Source organism: Callorhinchus milii, unplaced genomic scaffold (assembly GCF_018977255.1).
Source record: "Callorhinchus milii isolate IMCB2004 unplaced genomic scaffold, IMCB_Cmil_1.0 Scaffold1, whole genome shotgun sequence".
In the NCBI taxonomy this organism is placed as follows: domain Eukaryota; kingdom Metazoa; phylum Chordata; class Chondrichthyes; order Chimaeriformes; family Callorhinchidae; genus Callorhinchus; species Callorhinchus milii.
Genome location: NW_024704742.1, coordinates 34827680 through 34845667, shown reverse-complemented (window position 1 = coordinate 34845667; position 17988 = coordinate 34827680). Strand labels below are relative to the sequence as shown.

The 17988-nt window shown below is 43.3% G+C and overlaps 1 protein-coding gene across 1 annotated transcript; it reads left to right on the top strand.

The window, feature by feature from the left end:
• The first annotated feature begins 2211 nt into the window (after positions 1–2211).
• Positions 2212–17302, top strand: LOC103180885 (cystine/glutamate transporter-like). The gene is made up of 12 exons (XM_007896980.2): positions 2212–2539; positions 6112–6238; positions 6853–6968; positions 7461–7586; positions 8775–8874; positions 10041–10085; positions 10835–10958; positions 11387–11490; positions 12451–12547; positions 12844–12993; positions 14782–14959; positions 16903–17302. The coding sequence occupies exons 1-12, from the start codon at positions 2317–2319 to the stop codon at positions 16965–16967; spliced, it is 1455 nt and encodes a 484-aa protein (XP_007895171.1). The 5' UTR covers positions 2212–2316; the 3' UTR covers positions 16968–17302.
• The last annotated feature ends 686 nt before the right edge of the window (positions 17303–17988 follow it).

The window sequence follows — 17988 nt, the reverse complement described above, 5'->3', positions numbered from 1 at the left end:
GCCTGTGTCCTCTCTCGCACCAAACTCCATGACCCCATCTCCCCCACTCTCGCCCGACTCCATTGGTTCCCTTTCCTTCAGAGGATCAAGTTCAAAATCCTGGTCCTCACCTACAAAGCCCTCCATGGCCTCACCCCACCCTCTCTCTGTGACCTCCTAACCCCTACCAACCCGCCCGCTCCCTCCGCTCAGCCGGCTCTGGCCTGTTCCACATCCCCCGACCCACCCGCCCCACCATTGGCGGGAGAGCCTTCAGCCACTCTACCCCCAACCTCTGGAATTCCATCCCCCAATCACTCTGCCTCGCCCCCTCCTTAGCCTCCTTCAAGTCCCGCCTCAAAACCCTCCTCTTCGACCATGCCATCGGCCACCCCCCTTCCCATCCCCTCCCTTCTTCCCCCTGACCCCAGTTCGAGTCTGAAATGTTGTACACTGTCCAGCGCCTTGGGACGTACTCCCGACGTGAAAGGCGCTATACAAATGTAATCTTGTTGTTGTTGTTAAGTGAGCTGCAGTTTTTCCAGGGTGTAAATGTTGCCTGTTTAGCAAGAGACTGTTGTTTGATCCGTTAAATCCCCATCCCTTCAATTAGAAATGGAAAAATGACGTACAAGAAAGAAAAATTAACCAAACGTTTGCAGGCCAAACTCTTTAGTTATAAATGTGTGGTGCTGTTGCCTGATCTGGATTTTCACTTTACACCTGAACTTATACTAACGACAACTTGCATTTCTATAGTCCCTTTCACTTTGGAAGTATGTCTCAAAGTGCTTCACACAACGGACTACCGCTTGAACTACTTGGAAGGGGTAAACTGAGAAGGGGAGGGAAAAGACAAAGGACTTATCATGTTTGAAAAGAGACATGAGTTTCTCTTCATGTCTTGGCCAGCAATGCCCCAGATAAAAATGGTCATTCACTTCATGGCTGCTTTTTTGCCCTCTGCAATTGCTTACAAAATACACTCACAGTAAATCCTATGAAGCTCTCTGAGACGTATTCCTGGCATAAAAGGAACTATATAAAATGCAAGAATTATTATTTTTATAATATGGTAAAGGAAAGGTGAAAGAACAGTTGAAGAGATAGGTCTTAAACCAAGCTTTGAAAGTGGAAAGGGAGGAGGCAAGGTGGGGGTGGTGGAGGATGGACTTTGGGATTACGTTCTGGAGAGCAGGGGGTTGGGAATCATGGTAGAATTCCTGTCAACCAACAACAACAAATTGCATTTGTATTGCATCTTTCATGTCCCAAGGTTCTGGACAGTCAGGGATTTGGACCCCAGCAGAGGGTTGGGATCGGGAGGTGGAGGGCAGGAAGTGTAGGAGGTTGACCGAAGGTGCGGTCGAAGAGGAGGGTCTTGAGACGTGCTTTGAAGGAGGCAAGGGAGGGAGTGAGGTGAAGGGACTATGGGATGGAATTCCAAAGGATGGGGGCAAAGAGACTAAAGGCCCAAACGCCAATGGTGGACCAGGCAGGGGACGTGGAGCAGGCCGGAGCCTGCTGATCCGAAGGTGCGCACACGTTGATATGGGGTCAGCGGATTACAGAGGTAGGGAGGAGCAAGGCCGTGGAGGGCCTTGCAGGTGACGACGAGGATCTTGAACTCTATCCTCTGGGGGAATGGGTAGCCAGCGGAGCCGGGCGAGGATGGGGGTGATAGGGTCATGGAGCCTGGTGCGGGAGAGGACACGAGCTGCAGAGTTGTGAATGATAACATGAACCAGTCTGAATTTCTCTCCGGAAGTGTATGGCATTGGAACGCAGTTCCCAAGGGTCGGAGTGATTTACTTTGTTACCACAAGGAGTCGCAATTTACTGAATCAAATTCATTATTCGGTAATTTTGTCAAGAAATCCTACAATTTAGAACCGTGCGATTCTTATTTATCATTTCCTAGTGCTCATTATTAAATGCTTTCTTTCCTTTGCGATTCGCATTGTCCAAAAGAAGTGTGACGGTAATATAGCATTTGACAGGCACACAAATGCATTTTTGTTTATTGCTTAATGAAGTGGAGCTGAATCTGGTGGCTTGCATACTGAGGAGCTTCAATGCTGGGACTATCTATCAATTCTAAATCTTCTGCGAGTCTTTTGGAAGCGTTCCTGTTGTCTGGCCTCACTCCAGTTTTTGTTTCTTTTCATGTCAAAGTCCAATTGCTTTCAAAAGGTTCAAAACTCAGCATTCCTTCGTTGGTACATTAGTGGTGGGGTTGGGGACCTCTTTAGTAAAGAAAAGTAAACTCCTCAAGCTGCAGGGTTTTAAATCTAGAAACGCTGCAAAACTTTTCATTTTTTTTCTCTATTTGTAATCATGGAAACAACCGGTTCAGAAAGGATAACGAAAGAAGACAAGCAGAAAGAGAAGACTGTGTTTCTGAGAAAAAAAATTAACTTATTCCGAGCGCTTTCACTGTTAATTGGTACAATAATAGGCAGCGGCATATTTATTTCTCCAAAAGGAGTATTGATCAATTCTGGGAATGTCGGGACATCCCTGATCATCTGGGTGTCTTGTGGAATACTTTCGATGTTTGGTGAGTGTATTATTTTGCTTGTGGTTATTTTAGATCAAAAGCAAATCTCGCTGAGTGTGTTATATGGTGATGAATCAAATTGATGTTCCCAAAGTGTGGCCGCTTTTTGTGGGTTAATGTCTATGAGTTCCTGATCTTAGCAATTTAGAGGGTTTGCTTTGAAGCACCTCTGTGTGCTTGGCTGAAGGGTGTCTCAGGCTATGCTGAGCTGTGGGTCTGCTTTCCCGCTTAAATAATGGAATGTTACAGAAGGATAGAAATTATAACTTTAAACGACAACAACTTGCATTTCTATACCGCCCTTCACGCGGGAAGCATCTCAGAGCATTTAAGAGTGGCAGAGTTTGACGCTGAGCTGGGGAGAGAGGGGAGATGACCGAAGGCACGGTCGAAGAAGAAGATCTTCAGCTGTGATCTGAAGATGGACAAGGAGGGAGCAAGATGGAAGGATTAATAAAAATAATTCTTGCATTTGATATAACGCCTTTTCACGTCGTTGAGACATTTCAATGCACTTCTCAAGATATACTGTAAAGTGTTACTATAACTGTATTTTGTGGTCTAAACACGGCAGCCGAGTTGTACACAGCAATGTCCCACGAACAGCCATTGAATGAATGACCAACTTTATTTTGTGGGATTCTTGGCCAGGACACAGGCAGAAACTCCCATCTCTTTTTTGAACAGTACTGGCATCATATGTGGGGCTTGGACCCACAACCTTCTGACTCAGGGGAAAGAGTGATACCAACTAAGAAAGGCTGACCCATATGTAAATATAGACATAGGTTGAATTTTACCCCCAGCTAGTGAATAATAGTCATAATATGAAAATGTTTTAAGAATTGACTTTCCTTTACAATCTCCATATCTTTTGTAAAGAAAAATTAAAATGTGCTTTGTTTTAACTTTTTTTGGTCAGCCAGGTGGCTGACAAATGAGGAAGCCGATCACTAGGCTTAAGAATATTCAAACCAAACAGAAATTTCTATGGCATCCCACCTACACATGGAAATTCCAGAGATAGATTGTTGGAATGGTATGCACACTCTTTCCCTGGAGGAAAGCATCCTTCTTGCCTAAGTTCGGAAAGTATCTAGTTGCTCTATTCAAAGAGCCGGCACAAACTTGATGGGCCGAATGGCCTCTTTTTATGCGTACAATTCTATGATTCTATTAGGCACAGGTTGGCAAGAGACAAGGCTTGGGAAGCCCATAGTGTGTTTTGGGGTACTTCTGGAGTCTAAAGCCGCATAGCTTGCATTGATAGCACTGTCTGGTAAGCTTTTGCGCTGTTTGTCTAGCTAGATGGATGCGCTGGAGTCCTGTGGACCTGCCTGGCTCAGGAACTGGATTACCGAGACCACCACAGAGGGCTGGCATGATTCTGACATTCTGTTGCCAAACACATCACCTTGGAGCCAATTCAGCTCCACTGAGACCCCACTTACCCCAAGGAGGATAATCACTAGTTGGTCGTTCGACATTCAACAGGAACAGGTTTAGCCTTCACTAGGTGGATGATATGTACCAGGAACTGCTTGCGAGCTTCACGATGAGCAACACATCTCAGCATGAAATGTGTGAGAGCATTGCCACTATTTTCCTGTTTGCAGCTCGGGCACATGTCCCTTCCCATTGAGCAATGGTTCCACCAGTTGAAGGTGTAGAGTTTGAGCAGCATCTGCTTGCCTCTCTGCAGGACAATTAAGGTGGATTCCAGACACTGGTTGTACGAACGTGTGTTCACAAACTCAGACTCCAGGTAACACCTTCCTGGAGCTGTTGCCCCAAGCCCCAAAATTTCCTCATCAGCTGTCTGCCAGACATCTGCCTTCAACGTGGTGAGAGGACCTTTATAGGACAGCTTGTGACGTACCAGCCACTTTGATGTTCTCGAGGTCCAAGTCCAAAACTGTGTACAAGGTTTCTTCAGCACCAGCTGCGTATTCCAGATGGGGCCTTGGCAAATAGATATGCCCGTTGTGAAGATAACTCCACCAGCAGGGTGCTTAGGACAGGTCAGTGTAGGTCGATACAGTTGTTTGAAAACAGAAATGTAATATTGTTATGCTTTCATACAGCATGAATAAACTATAAACAGCAAAGCTGTTGTTTTCACAGAGAAAGAAAAACACAAAACAGAGAGAGAAAAAGAAAGACTTTGCCATAGTTTAAGAGAGGTTCAGATGAAAGCTTTTCAGATCATTTGATCTCATCATTCTCAAATACCCTCCTAAAGTCCTCCCATTATCCCATCAAGATGTTCCAAAATGAGTCTAATGCCCTGGCCTCAACCATTCTTTCTGGAAACTGCTTCTGGTCATTAATTATCTTTAATTGCAAAGAAATGGTCCCTGGTGTCTGCCCTGAATTTCGTTTTTAAGCTTGAAACTCTATCCACCTGTTCTGTCTTCCTAGCATACCTGCAAGTATCATCCTTGGTTTGCTCTCTCAGTCCTACTTAGAATGTTAAATACTGGTCAGAGGTGTTCTCTAGTTTGGGCTGCCTCAAAACATGGCGGACAAGGATTCCAGCTCCCCCAATGCCCGCATTGCAAAGATAATGCCTGATGTGGAATTGATCCGTAAAACTAGGTTAATCCCAGTATTTTGCTCTACTGGGTCAGTGTGTCCTAGTTGGTAGTGTTGACTGCAATGTGTCAATGTGTCAACGTTTCACTGGTCACCAACCATCTTTCACATACATGGACCATCCTTCACATGCTGTAACCGTTTTTTGCCACATAACTATACCACACAGACCATTATACCAAGGACATTAGAAAGACAGATGCCAGTTATTTCTAGCAGGTAAACAAGCTATATGAGTAAATATTCGAAAGGAAAAGAACATTAGAAAGGAAAGGGGCATAAGACAGGAAAAGATAGCATCCAGCAAAGTACAAAAGTCACAAGAGTACAATCACCCATAAAATTTCACTTACAAATGTTCAGTCATTTTCCATTATAGGCAAAATACATAGTAATGATCAACTTAACAGTTTCATCAATCTACAGTATTTCTTTGAAGCGCTTTGGGATATCTTGAAGACGTGATAAGGTGCGATATCAAATGCAAGGATTATTATTATTATTAAAATGATGACAAATACTGTATATATTTCATGGCAGCAAAGCCAAGCAATAGTGTATATGCTTCATTCCAATCAGTGTGTCCTTTTCTTGTGACTTTGACTAAAAGTGCTAATGTTTACCATATTGTCCTTGTTTATCCAAAACTGTGCTCACAGCATCTTTATCACAGCACCCTGCGCTCACTCAAATGCTTATCAAAAATCACCATTCAGCAAAACAACTTAAGCAAAATAAATTAAAATTAACTCTTAAAATAGCAATCCAACTAAAGTTCTTTTTGCAAGTGCTACAGTAGCATTCTGACGTCTGGGTCAAAAAGATTGAAGGTTCAAACCAAATTGAGTTTACAGTCCAGACTGTAAGTGTAGTGCAGTACTGGAGTGCTGCAGAAGTTGCCTGGAAGTAGCTTTACTTCTAACAGTATTAACACATTATGAGACACTAATCTTTTAACTGTACTTTTGGGACACCAGGAGCTCTCTCATACGCAGATCTTGGGACAAGCATTAAGAAATCTGGTGGCCACTACATCTATCTTCTGGAAACATTGGGTCCCTTTCCAGCCTTTCTACGATTGTGGGTTGAGATCATTATAATCAGGTAAGGCACACACTGTGGTGTTAATGGCCTTCCACATTCCCCTGGCTGGCCCGGGGGCACATGGTCCTCTTGGGAGCCTCCTCTGCTAATGGTACAAGTTCTTCATTTCATCTCTGTGTACAGGTTAACCCCATTATAATGCGATCACCTGAGTTTAATACTTCAGGCCTGCGGTATAAGCAAGAACACACAACAAATGGCTGACTCCCAGACTGCCAGGTCACCACTGACATTACTTGCACATATGCACTATGTGCAGGAAGCACTGCTTGCATCACTTTCTGATAGTTGCACATTGCACACTATGGACTCATGTGAACTCCATTCCAATGTGATGGACATCTGGTGTCCAGCTCCTACAGTTCAATAGAAATGCTATAGGGATTCTTTATTCCTACTAGGTAAATGCGACATTTCATCACAAAGGTAAAATCACTTCTTATAAGTGCTACTTCAACTACTTCAGCCCTCACACAACACACACACACGTACACAGGTCCCTGTATCATTGCACAAACACATGCTCACATCTCATTTCAGTTTTATACTTACAAATACTTATAAATATTTCTTAATAGAGGCTATTAATATTTCATCTTTCTCCCTTTCAACAGACCAGCAAACACTGCATTTGTTGCCTTGACATTTGGCCGTTACATCACAGAGCCCTTCTTTTCCCCTTGTCAAGCTCCACTTTTGGCAATAAAACTTGTCAGTGCCGTTGGTGTCTGTAAGTATTAGTTTGTGCCACAGAAACTGGCTTTACAGTCAAAGAATTAATGTTCAGAATTGGGAGTAGGGATGGGGTGTCAATAGTGCTACAACAACATTCAGTGTTCCTTTATCAATGGTGACAACTCAGGATTATTATGCCCAGCAATCCAGCAAATTAGTTTGTTCCCTTGTTATTTTGATCGAGTCATTCCCGCTTTATTCCCTTGTATTTTTAAACTGAATAATGAATTACTTTGAACACTTGTAGAAAGATATATGATGTTTTGTAATTTATTAGAATAACCAACATGTACATGAATTGTGGGTTCTTTGTCTCTCTTACCCGACTCTCTCAGAACAGCACTTTGAGGTGTTCTGATGTGAACACCTCATTGGCCCCAGTGCGAACGGTGCTTCATAAATATAAATTGTATTGTAACAGGCTCTGACCCCCACTTTATATTACATGTCCGGTCTTTAGAAAGCTTTGCTTTTCCCCTCTCTGCAGCTCTCATCGTGTTTTTAAACTGTTGGAGTGTGAGCTGGACAGCCCGGATTCAGACCATCTTCTTGTTTGCTAAGTTGCTGGCAATTGGACTGATCATCATTCCCGGGATTATGGTTTTGTTCCAAGGTATGACACTTTCCAAGAACAGGCAAAACGCTCCAGACAACATCCGGCGGGAAGGGTGCTATATAAATGCAAGTTGTTGTTGTTGGAATTCCTACTTATAGGAATACAGTAGGTACAAAGTTTTGATAAAGTTAAAAGACAAAAAATCTGGTTGTATGTTGGGTTTTCCAGATGTATTAGTGGGGCTGGGGTAAAATCTGCATCAGCCTTGCATATGCAACCAGTTGTAATAAAACTGATCATCTACTGACTCAGGCAAAAGAAGTGCTCAGGCATCTTTACAGCAAGAAGTTGGTTCTAAGACAGTGTTTTCACTAAGGGAAAAGCAAATAGCATACTGATGGAGTCTAATGAGGCTCGATTAAAAATGTCATTGAATCAAGAACAAGTGGGATTGAATCATTGCTCCAAAGATATCTAATTGGTATTCATCCATGGGCTGAGAGAAGATCCAGAATTATTCATCACCATGGGATCACAAGTGAGATATTGCATGTATTTGGCTTTAGCTGATTACCCCTGGAGCTCATTGTCTCCTGCAAAACACTCTGTCACTCAGCATGAATTCTTCTTCTTTCATAAAGATATTTATCCTTGAACACTGTACAACATAGAAACCATTAAATTACATATTTAATAATATTAATAACTGATATCAAAACTGTTCTCCTATGTGTATGTATTCCATTCATGATTTAAATTGAACCTTTGATGGGGTTTTCAAGGTCTATCTGTTCAACGCTTTTTGTCAGCTTTTCCCACCTGTTCCCACCCTCAGCTCGGGTTCCAAGCCAGGACCATTTTAAGCAGCTTGAGATGTCCTCCCAAACGTGAGAGATGCTATATAAATATCACATTGTATTTTGTATTGCGAACTTGAAAAGTGGAAAGTGTGACATAAACACATCCAATATGTATAGGAATCCAGTTAAATCTTAAAAACGAAACCTAACGAAAGTGGTCACGACTATGACATCTCCACATGACCATTCATTTTGGCTCCTAATCCATTCTGCAAGTTTTTTCATCAATTTTCCCTTGAAATATACTTCACCAGGGTTTTGTTTCAATGGAGGTAATTTCTTACTATTCCTGTATCAGTAAGTCAATTGATGAATAACATTGGTTTCAGTTAGAGGAATTATAATGTTAACGTTGGATTGAGCTCAGATTCTTTTCTTTATACAGGTCACTATGACAACTTCCAGAATGCATTTGACAGTAATTTACTCACAGTGGAAAAGCTCCCATTGGCTTTCTACGCTGGCATGTTTGCTTACAGTGGCTGGTATGCGAAAATATAGTTTAACGCATGTCTGTGTGGGTGTGTGGGAGAAAAAAAGGTGCACTAGGAGGTTTGGATAGTCTATGTGAAACTCTGTGAGTGAGGAAGGAAATTGTGAAGAGAGAGGAATGTGCAAAGAGAGAAAGGAGTGTGTTAAGAGAGAGAGGAGTGTGTGAAGAGAGAAAGGGAGCAAGAAGAGTGTGTGAAGAGAGAGAGAGAGCAAGAGGAGTGTGTGAAGAGAGAGAGAGGGTGTGTGAAGAGAGAGAGGGGGGTGTGTGAAGAGAGAGAGAGGAATGTGTGAAGAGAGAGAGAGGAGTGTATGAAGAGCGAGCGAGAGGAGTGCGTGAAGAAAGAGAGGAGTATATGAAGAGAGAGAGAAAAGCAGAGGCATGTGATGACCTCCGACGCATTGCACATCTCCGCCAATACCGCTCCCCAAAATCCACTGAAACCCTGGTCCATGCCTTTGTCACCTCTCGGCTGGACTACTCTCACGCCCTCCTCGCTGGTCTCCCATCCACTACCATTCATAAAATCCAAATCATTCAAAACTCTGCCGCCCGCATTCTCACCCGCACAAAACTCCGTTCCCCGATCACCCCGGTCCTTGCCAGACTGCACTGGCTGCCTATCCCAGAGAGGATCAATTTGAAGATCCTCACCTTTGTATTCAAATACCTGCACTCCTCTGCACTCCCCTATCTCTCTGACCTCCTCTATCCTCAAAACAGTACCCGTTGCCTTCGTTCCTCCAGGTCTGGCCTCCTCCTCGTCCACCGAGTCCTCCGCTTCGCCTCGGCAGCCGTGCCTTCAGCCACTATGCCCCGAGGCTCTGGAACTCCCTTCCTCACTCCCTTCACCTCGCTCCCTCCCTTCCTATTTTCAGGTCTCTGCTGAAGACCTTTCTTTTTGACCGTGCCTTTGGTCACCTTCCTCCCCCTCCCCCTGGCTCGGTCCCAGGATCCGTTACTCTTAAGCGCTCTGAGACACCATCCAGGGTGGAGGGTGCTATATAAATCCAAGTTGTTGTTGTTGTTGATAATGAGAGACTATATAAACAATGTCGATGGCTAGAGTGAGATATTTGTAAGTATTAGTTATCTAGAAGGCAAGGGTTTTACCCGAATATTTGTTGGAAATATTATCACTTGGTACATTTCTTCTTTCAGGTTCTATGTCAACTATATCACAGAAGAGGTCGTTGACCCAGAGAGGTATGTACTATAATTCTCATTGAGATTCCTAATAAAATCTAGGTGATGTACTGTTTTCTTTACTTTCTTAACTTTCTTCATTTTGTTTTGATTCTCCTGGCTCATGCTTCAGTATGTTTTCATTTATATTTTTTGTTCCATTTTAAATGTGGTGTTTCTTGCCCCTGTTTGCGTTTCATCCAACCCTTCCCACATTCTCCAGAATTCACTGCTGTGAGTGGGTGACTTGCACCTAAGCTTTGTACAATCCATGCTGTGTAACTGGCTATAGTGGGGTTTCTTTGGGGCTCAGTTGGCTCCAAAGTGTAACACCTGACAACAGAATATTGGAATCAAGTCAAATTTCTGTGGCGGTTTTTCTATTGCGGTTCCTCAGCCATGCGGATCCAGACTACTCCAGGTCACTACTGATGACCGACCAGCCAGCCTGCCTTGTCAGCAGGAAATGGATTGGAGGAACAGGTCACTGGGGCTCGGGATACTTCCTACTCAGCTCCTGTCAACTCTTTAAGCCAAAGCCTGAACAGGTAGGGTGAAAGTGGCAGCAGTCACTCCCTGTAATTGGTGCAGCTGAAACGTTACGCTCACCGAGTATGAACAGTCGACCCCTGCCACCCCATAACATTGCCCACCAGGGCACCAGCTCGTGGCCCATCACTGGTTACTCATTCATTTCAATTAGCTTTAAACGGAGGTGATGAGGACAAAATTCAGGTTATGGTTCCGTTTGATATGATTTCTTTTTGTAGGAATGTACCTCGGGCAATTATCTTCTCCCTGATAATTGTTACTATCCTCTACCTACTCGCAAATGTGGCCTATTATGCAGTAATGACAGCAGATGAGGTGTTGGATTCTAGCGCAGTTGCTGTGGTAGGTAACTCAGAGAAGTATGCTTCAGCCCAGCATATTTTTAATGGCGAATATTCAGCGCAACAAGTCAGGTTGATTAAAAGATTCCCAGGAAGGGTGATATTTAAGCTTGATACTGTAATAGGAAGATGGCAGGCTGGGTATTCTGGATGGGATCAAATAGGTTGAAGAGTGTTATTCATCCAAACTACAATTAAGATTTTGCAAAAATGTAGACACACAGCTGGAATGCATAGGATGAAACAGGCTAGAAAGTTCTTGCTCCCAGCCTGGTATTCTTATGAGGAAACATAAATGGCAGCCTCTGACCATGGTGCCTGTGAGTTGTGGGGGGAAGTAACTTGTACTTGTAGACATATCAGTTGGGTTTCTTTAGAGGAGCTTCTTCCTTTTCCTATTGATCTGTTTGTGCTTTTCCCTTTTATTAGACGTTTGGCATTCGTACTCTGAAGGAATTTTCCCCAGTGATTCCACTTCTTGTTGCCTTGTCGTGTCTCGGGGCAATAAACGGAGCATTGTTTTCTACTTCCAGGTAGTATAGAGGATGTCCACAGTGTGGTTGGTTCTTGGGATGTGTGTTTATGTGACAAAGAAATATTCATGGGTCCACTCCGGCCTTTTGAGGGCAATAAAACAAATAGTATGGACCCTTCTTTTTGGGGGGAATTAAGTGAGGTCTACACTGTCATCAAATGTAATACCTTTCACATCGTGAGGATATCCCAATGAGCTGATGTATCTTGGGCAATTGTGCTTTACTATCCTCTACCTGCTTGAAAATGTAAGTTATTATGCTCCAAATCAAGAAGATTTGTAGTTATCAGTCTTGTTCACAAGACAACATTCTTGCCTCTGAATCAGAAGGTTGTGAGATCAAGTCTTGCACAGTTTAGGCTGACAGTGCAGTGCTGGGCGAGCGCTGAATTGTCAGAGATCCCGTCCTTCAGATGAAATGTTAAACCAAGGTACTCAGTGGTGTATTTTAGTGGTGTATATCCTGTGAAGTGCTTTGAGACGTCGCACCGACATAATTAGGCTCTATATCAAAAGCAAGGATTATTATTTTCTCTCTGTTCAGCTGAATGTCAAAGATCCCAGGGGACATTTTGAAAAGAGAAAGGAGTTTCTTATGTCCAACAATCCTCCAGATAAATTGATCATTGACTTCATGGCTCTTTGTAGAATATTGCAGGGTGCATATTGGGTGCCATATTCACCTACAAGTTCAGTCACTGAACTTCACAATAATTCCTGTGAAGCACTTTGGGCATTGTAGGTTTTACATCAAATGCAAGTATTATTATTTTTATTATCATAAATACAGACGTGCCCACAACCAAAGGATCAAATAAAACCAAAGCTCAAATGGACAGGGCCACTGGTTCTTGCAGGATATGGCCAGTCCCAGCTGTTACACTGACGGTGACAGTTTATTACCAGTGTGCTCTGTGTATGCTGCTGAGTAATAATGACTATTTTCTGCCTTGCAAAGGATGTTTTTTGTGGCTTCCAGAGAAGACCAGTGGCCAGTGTTATTCTCCATGATCCATGTCCGATACCACACTCCTCTTCCAGCTGTTCTTTTACTGGTGAGTAGGTCGCACTTTACCTCAACCTCAACTATCTCACTCTGAGGATTTCACTGAAACACTCTTCTGCACACTTGTTTTACTTCACTTTTGGTGCTGCGCCACTTTTAGTGCCGAGTTAGTACAAAAACTTGCAGATAATACTGCTATTTTCATCCTGATGTCCCAAATAGTGCAGGTAACAAGACCAAATTGTCCCCTCTCCAAGCATCCCATTGCAGTAGATTGATCAATAGCTAATGAATATTTAGTGTGCTGCGTTCACTGTCTGAAATCTGTTTCTGTTTCTTTCTCAGTATCCGGTAATCCTTTTGATGATTTTTGGTGGTGAATTGTATGCCTTGCTGAATTTTAACAGCTTTCCACGCTGGTTCTTTATGGGGCTGGTAACCACTGGCCTCATTCGGCATCGCTACACACATCCACAGCAGCCTCGGCCATTCAAGGTACAGTACCATAGTCAGACGAACGTCTCCTTCTTGCTTTAGTTAAAGGTTCAGCTCCAACTCCAAGTTGACTGTCTTATGTTGTCACCGGTATCCTAATGAGTGTTTGGAAATGAGGCTTTATGTAAGGTCATTATTTTTTATTCGCTTCCTCTTCTGTTGACTCTTTATGCCACTCATGTTCTGTCACCAATAATAATAAGGATGATAAAATAATAATACTTGCATTTGATATAGCACCATTAGCATCGGGAAGATGCTTCAAAACCCTTCATGAGATATAGTATAAAGTGCAGTGACTGTATATTGTGTAGGCTAATGCAGCAACCAATTTGTGCAAAGCAAGGAGTGAACAATAAATTTTAATTGAAATATTGATTGCCAGGATAATCCTTTCTCTTTTCAAATGGTATCAAGGAATCCTTAACATCCACCTGAACAGATGGGATTTTGGTTTAATGTTTCATCCAAAGGAAGGCACCTCCAACAATGTACTGAATTGAAGTGGCAGAATTGTCCCTCAAGTAGCTGAGAAGTGAATGCTCAATTTTACATGACAAATATGCTTTTGAAGTGAGTTTCTTTTGGTTTCTGGGTTAATGAGCCAAAGTTGCGACGTGTGGCTTAAACCCAGAACCTTCTGATTCAGCCTATCTCAGTTGGCAACACTCTCACCTCTGACACAATCGAAGTCTGAAATTTAAGTTGATCCTAGGTCTCTACCATTGCCAGGCTATACCCAGACATTAGATGACTCAATGCAATACAATTCAAAATTATAGCGGCTTTCACGTCGGGAGGACGTCCCAAGATACTGGACAATCGGGGATTTGGACTCGAGCTGGGGGTCAGGATCGGGGAAGATGGGGGGCAGGGAGGGTAGGAGGGTAGCCAAAGGCCTTGGCGAAGAAAAGGCTTTGAGATGTGCCTTGAAGCAGGCAAGGGAGGGAACGAGGCGAAGGGAATGCAGGATGTAGTTCCATAGGATGGGTGCAGAAAGGCTGAAGGCTCGACCGCCGATGGGCCGGGCTGGGCGAGGTAGGTGGAGCAGACCAGAGCCTGCTGAATGTAGGGAGTGGGCAGGTTGATATGGGGTCAGCAGGTCGCAGAGGTAGGGTGAGGCAGGTCATGGAGAGTCTTGAAGACTCAATGACAAGGTGGTAAATTGAAGGCTGGAATCCAAATATAATTACTAACATAAACCACACTCATCTGAATGTGATATCACCTGAGGCCCAAAATATTGTAAAGTGGAGTGACTGTGTGTTTTGTGGATGAATGTGGCAACCGATTTACACACAGAATTGTGCCACAAGTAGCTGAGAAGTGAATGCTCAATTTTACATGACAAATATGCTTTTGAAGTGAGTTTTGTTTGGTGTCTGGGTCAATGAGCCAAATAGTAATTAATAATAATAATAATAATCCTTGCATTTGATATAGCGCTTTTCACGTCTTCTAGACGTCCCAAAGAGCTTCACAGAATATACTGTAAAGTGAATTGACTGTATATTTGTGGGCGAACGCGGCAGCCAATTGCATACAGAGTGTCCCACAAACAATCATGGATTGAAAATGACCAATTTATTATTATTTTGTTTCTTGGAGGGATTATTATTGTACCTTCAACTCTTTTGCCTGTTTATGGGCTTTGATGTGGATAAAATACAGTAATTGCCACATTTGCCCACAAAAAAGCAGTCACTACCGTTGGCATAAATTACTGTAAAGTGCTCTGAGACTTTGACGTAATGAGGCATGATAAAAATGCAAGTTCTCTCTTTCTAGATTCCAATCGTCATTCCTGCCATCTTCACAATCATGTGCCTGATGATTGTGGGCTTGTCTCTTTACTCTGACCCATTTAACACAGGAATGGGCTGTTTGTTAACCCTGACAGGCGTGCCTGTCTATTGCCTGGTTATCCGCAAATCTCAAGTACCAGCCTGCTGCAGGAAAGCTTTTGGTAAGTATAGAAACCAATTATATGTGTCAAGGGCAGCATTGATGGGTCAAGATGTGGTTGATGTAATGGAAAATGGTGGGCTCCAGGTTATTAATCAAATATGTCCTTCCAATCTATCTATCCTTCCTGCACCTTATGTATGTAGCAAAGCTTCACAGATAAATGTGGTTTAAAATCTATCCTTGGTTGTGTCAATTGGCAATGGCATTGCTATCAGTTGATAATCATGTGGACAAATTCCCTAGTTGAGGTGAACTTGGGATCTGTGGAGTCTTGTGGCTCAAATTCAAGATCCTCATCCTCACCTACAAGGTCATTCACGGCCTTGCTCCCTCCTACCTCTCCGACCTACTATCCCCCTACTTACCTGCCCGTACCCTCCGTTCCTCTGGCTCCGGTCTGCTCCACATCCCCCGCCCCGACTGCCCTACCATCGGTGGCTGGGCCTTCAGCCTCTCAGCCCCTAGGCTCTGGAACTCTATCCCCCAGTGCCTTCACCTTGCCTCCTCCCTTTCCTCCTTCAAGGCCGGTCTCAAAACCTTTCTCTTTGACCGTGCCTTCAGCTCCCCTCTCGACTCTCTACCTCCTCCTCGCCCCCTCCCTTCCCTCCCCTCACCCTGACCATTTCCCCCCTGCTCGTGTCCTGACCCAACTGTACAGCGCCTTGGGACATCCTCCCGACGTGAAAGGCGCTCTATAAATGGAATCTTGTTGTTGTTGTTGTCGTTGTTAGTGTTTAGAGCATTCGCCTCGCAAACGAGAGGACCTGGGATTGATTACTAGACAACCTTAGACCAATATCCTTACTCCACACATCTTTGTTTACCTAGCAACCCAGTTGTTAGTTAATTTGTGGATGCTTTCCCAAGATAATAATCCCTAAACGAAAACTCGATCCATGACTATTTCTGGGACACTGTTGTGTGCAATTGGCTACCACATTTTGTCAACAAAATACAGTCAATTCACTTTACAATATATTCTACGAAGCGCTTTGAGAAGTGTTTAATGATGTGATAAGGCGCTATATCAAATGCAAGGATTATTATTACTGGCAAGGCTACTTCACTGCTAGAGACAACATGCTTTGGTTAAGGCAGTAAATCTAGATCCTATCTGATTCTCCTTACCCACTTTGGCAATAGATTGCATGGTACAGAATGTAGGAGGGTAACCCCCCAAAAAACCTTTTTGATATTTTGTTCGCTACCAGAGAATCCATTCCATTCACTATCATATGCCTGTCAACCTCTCCTCCTCTGTACAATCATATTATAGAACAACAACAAATCACATTTATGTAGCATCTTTCACATCGGGAGGATTTCCCAAGGTGCTGGATAGTCAAGGCTTTTGGTTGGATTGGGAGATGAGGAGAGATGACTGAAGTCATGGTCAAAGAGGGAAGTCTTGAGACTGACCTTGAATGAGGTGAAGGAAAGGGGCAAGGCAAAGGGATACCAGGATGGAGTTCCAGAGGGTGAGATCAGAAAGTCTGAAGGCTCAACTGCCAGAGGTGGGACAGGGAGGGCAGGAGATGTGAAGTAGGCCAGTGCCAGCCAAGATCGAACACAAGAATGCATGAAAACAGCAACAGGAGAAGGGCAATCAAGTCATCAAGCCTATTCCAATAGTTGATTAGATTTTGGCAGATTTTTCAATCCCAGAAGCCTTTTAAAAGGATATGAGGAAAGCGTAAGGAATTATGTTACAGTAGATAGTGCCAGTTGAGATGGTACCAGTACAGCCTCCAATCCGACAAAGTATCTTCCATATTGTGATTTCTGATTCTGTGCTTCTTTCAGATCTTGATTAACCTGGTGTTCATTTTTAGTGGTATTGGTTTTGTTATTTCTTTGTTACATGACTTTACTTATTTGAAAGCTTTCTCTTATATTTAGGCTCCGTGGTTACTTATAGAGCACATCTGCTTACTCTTCCAGGCTTCTTAACTACGAAGCTTCAGATCATAATGGAGGTGATGCAACAGGAGACTATGACTTACTGAGGAGCTGACAACGAGAGGTTTTCCTCCACACGCCGTTCCCCATGCAATCATTATAAGGAATTGCCCTGAAGAATTACAGTGTCCTAACCTTATCAGCCAGTTAGGGTAATTTCACGAGACCTGCTTTTTCACTTGTCTCTCTTTCACAGATAATAATTCTCCAGGTTCCCATGATTCAGAAAGCAGAGGCTTCAATCATTAATTGTGGAAACGGCTAAATTGCTCAACACATTCAGAAGACTGATGAACTGATTGTTAAAGATCTTTGAAAGCACCAAAGGTCTGAAATCCCTTCCAGTCTTAGCCTATGAGAACATTTTGTCTTAAGACTTAAAATTGTGCAGAATTGTGGATTTTTTTTCAATTCAATCTTAACTTGGAGGTTAGTTTTCTGCAGTGATTAAAAAAGAACTGGCTTCCAAATTATCCTAAGTTTTAAGACAAATTATTTTTATTTGTCCTTGAAATCAAAATCTAAGGATTATTATTATGCGCCAAGACCAAGTGATACTTTAGGCCTCTGTATTTTAAGATTTAAAGCGCTAAGAGAAGGCTTTAGAAATCATAGTATGTAGTCACTGACCTTAATTTGAGATTTTGTTTCACATCTATATTATTGGATAAATGTTCTAATCTAGCCTAATGTATGCACTGCAAGTCAGGAGCTTCCAGACTGGCTCTATTTGTTGGTTGTGAAAGCCTTTTCCCAACTTTAGCAACTAAGCCTGCTCCATGTCTCCCGCCCGACCCACCCTACCATTGGTGGCTGGGCTTTCAGCCTCTCCGCCCCCACACTCTGGAACTCCACCCCACAGTGCCTTTGCCTCACTTCCTCCCTTGCCTCCTTCAAGGTCGGTCTCAAGACCCTTTTCTTCGATCGTGCCTTCAGTCGCCCTCCCACCTCTCTGCCTTCCCTCACCCTATCGCACCCCTCCCCCATGCTCGGGTCCTGACCCCTGACTGTCCAGTGCCTTGGGACATCCTCCCGACATGAAAGGTGCTCTATAAATTTAATATTGTT

Excerpts from the sequence above, each read along its gene's own strand:
- LOC103180885 (XM_007896980.2), top strand. The coding sequence starts at position 2,317 with ATGGAAACAACCGGTTCAGAAAGGATAACGAAAGAAGACAAGCAGAAA. Across the intron at positions 7,587-8,774 it reads GATTATGGTTTTGTTCCAAG|GTCACTATGACAACTTCCAG; the intron begins GTATGACACTTT and ends TTCTTTATACAG. Across the intron at positions 8,875-10,040 it reads ATGTTTGCTTACAGTGGCTG|GTTCTATGTCAACTATATCA; the intron begins GTATGCGAAAAT and ends TTCTTCTTTCAG.